General features: G+C 41.0%; 1 protein-coding gene across 1 annotated transcript; it reads right to left on the bottom strand.

The window, feature by feature from the left end:
• Nucleotides 1-6: 6 nt before the first annotated feature.
• LOC124895444 (protein NRT1/ PTR FAMILY 1.2-like) lies at nucleotides 7-1,743 on the bottom strand (the record flags this gene model as incomplete). The annotated part of the gene is given in 2 exon segments (XM_047405871.1): nucleotides 7-840; nucleotides 1,196-1,743. Coding segments are annotated over 2 exon segments (1,382 nt in total), but the record flags the coding sequence as incomplete, so codon positions are not given.
• Nucleotides 1,744-1,877: the final 134 nt, after the last annotated feature.

Raw genomic sequence — 1,877 nt, 5'->3', positions numbered from 1 at the left:
ATCTCATCTTCCTCTCCTTTACAAGGACCATAAGCTCTACTACAAACAATGTAACATAGTACGTTTACCAGACTAAATCCTGCAAGAACCAAATAATAGTAGTCGTAATGGCCCTTGTTTACATTGCTCGATACCCAACTCTCTTGCCCACCTCGTTTGGTCAAGTCATCGATAGTACTCATTATAAGGCTAGCTAGTAAGCTTCCCACTGCGCCACCAACTCCTATTAGAGAAGAAGCAACACTAGACATGCTTTTAGGAAATTCTGATATATAAAATTCGTTTTGGCTAGTGGCGTACACGGCACCTGCAATGCCGCCAATTAAATACTGAGGAAGTAGCCAAATTGCTGACAAAGGGATCACGCCTTGTGGATCATCAGAGTACCCCTCCTTGATTGCGACACTTCTCCGGAAACCTTCTACAGCTGCTATCACTAAAACTGACAGGAAAGAAAGAAATAAACCAAACCCCATTCTATCTTTCGTGCTGAAATGAACAGGTTTTCCGGCCAATTTTGATGCTACGGGTAGAATCAAACAATCATAGAGGACAAGCCAAAGTATTGCAGAGATGACACCAAAGAGGCCAAACGAGGCAGCTGGGATTTCAAAGCTTGAACCAATATGTCGATCCATGGTAGTTGCTTGAAGTACTGGAAAAGAGCTCAGGTTACTTATGGACGACACAACTCCTGTTAACCAGATTGGAACAACTTTGAGCAATGCTTTCAGCTCCTCTACTTGATCTACAGTGCACAGACGCCAAGGATCTGTTGCTTCTCCATCTGGTCTCAAATCTAACTCAGGATCTTGTACAATGCAAGCTTTATTCAGAAATCTAAAGGCAATAAATTGAAGTTAAACCGCAATACGAACAAGTAGACAGGCCAGAAAGAACATCCAATGAATTTGAACAACATGACATGAGGTCTCTTAAACAATAAAAGCTGGAGTCAGTAGCACATAGAGTTATATTTGTCATCAGTTGGTGCAGGTCGAAACGATGAACTTCACAAATAACTATAGAAGTGAGAGAAGCTCAACAGCTGATGGATCAAATAAGAGTTTAGTTCAGGGCAAAAATGCATACAGACTAAATAACCAAACAATTAACAACTACATAGGTTCTCCGTCAAGCGTACACAGAAAGTACGATGACCAACAGATTGCTAACGATATAAGAATGGAGTTACCTCAGTTTTTCACTTGGAAGAGCTATGGCTGACCCTTTTTTCTGATGGTATAGTATATCTTCGCTCTGTGATGACAATCTGAGACGTCTATTTCTATAAGAGGCTACAATCACTTGAAAAAGGCCAGTGATTAAGCTTGATTTAGGCTTCATCTTCACGTAGAATGTACCCAAATAAATTAAAACAGTTGAAAATAACGCCAACAAAACCGGAACTCCAAAACCTAAACCCCACCCCATGTTGACTTGGATATAAACAAGACACGTGAGAGAAACCAGGAGAGCCAAAGCATTCAAGGCATAGTACCAGCTGAAGTATCTCTCCATTGCACGCGCATTTTCTTGATATACTTCCCCTGTCAACTGATCAGAACCAAATGCTAAAGATGGGGATCTGATTGCACCATCTCCGATGGAAATGATCCCAAAAGACAAATATAGGAAGAGGACTTGTGACATATCTGCTGATTTGCAAATGTTGATGGAATTGACACAGGGTGGGGGCCTTGCTTGCGGAATCACTGATGTCAGCCAAAACAAAAACATCCCCTTCAAAACACATAAAATATCTATAATTACCACCGGGACTGCAACGGTGTACTCTATCTTAATCTATGCATTCAAATCACCAACAAGACTCTTCCAGTTATGCACAGAAAGGACAAACTAGACTAAGATATCAC

This window comes from Capsicum annuum, unplaced genomic scaffold, assembly GCF_002878395.1.
Source record: "Capsicum annuum cultivar UCD-10X-F1 unplaced genomic scaffold, UCD10Xv1.1 ctg82229, whole genome shotgun sequence".
Taxonomy (NCBI): domain Eukaryota; kingdom Viridiplantae; phylum Streptophyta; class Magnoliopsida; order Solanales; family Solanaceae; genus Capsicum; species Capsicum annuum.
This window is presented reverse-complemented; position numbering and strand designations above follow the sequence as displayed.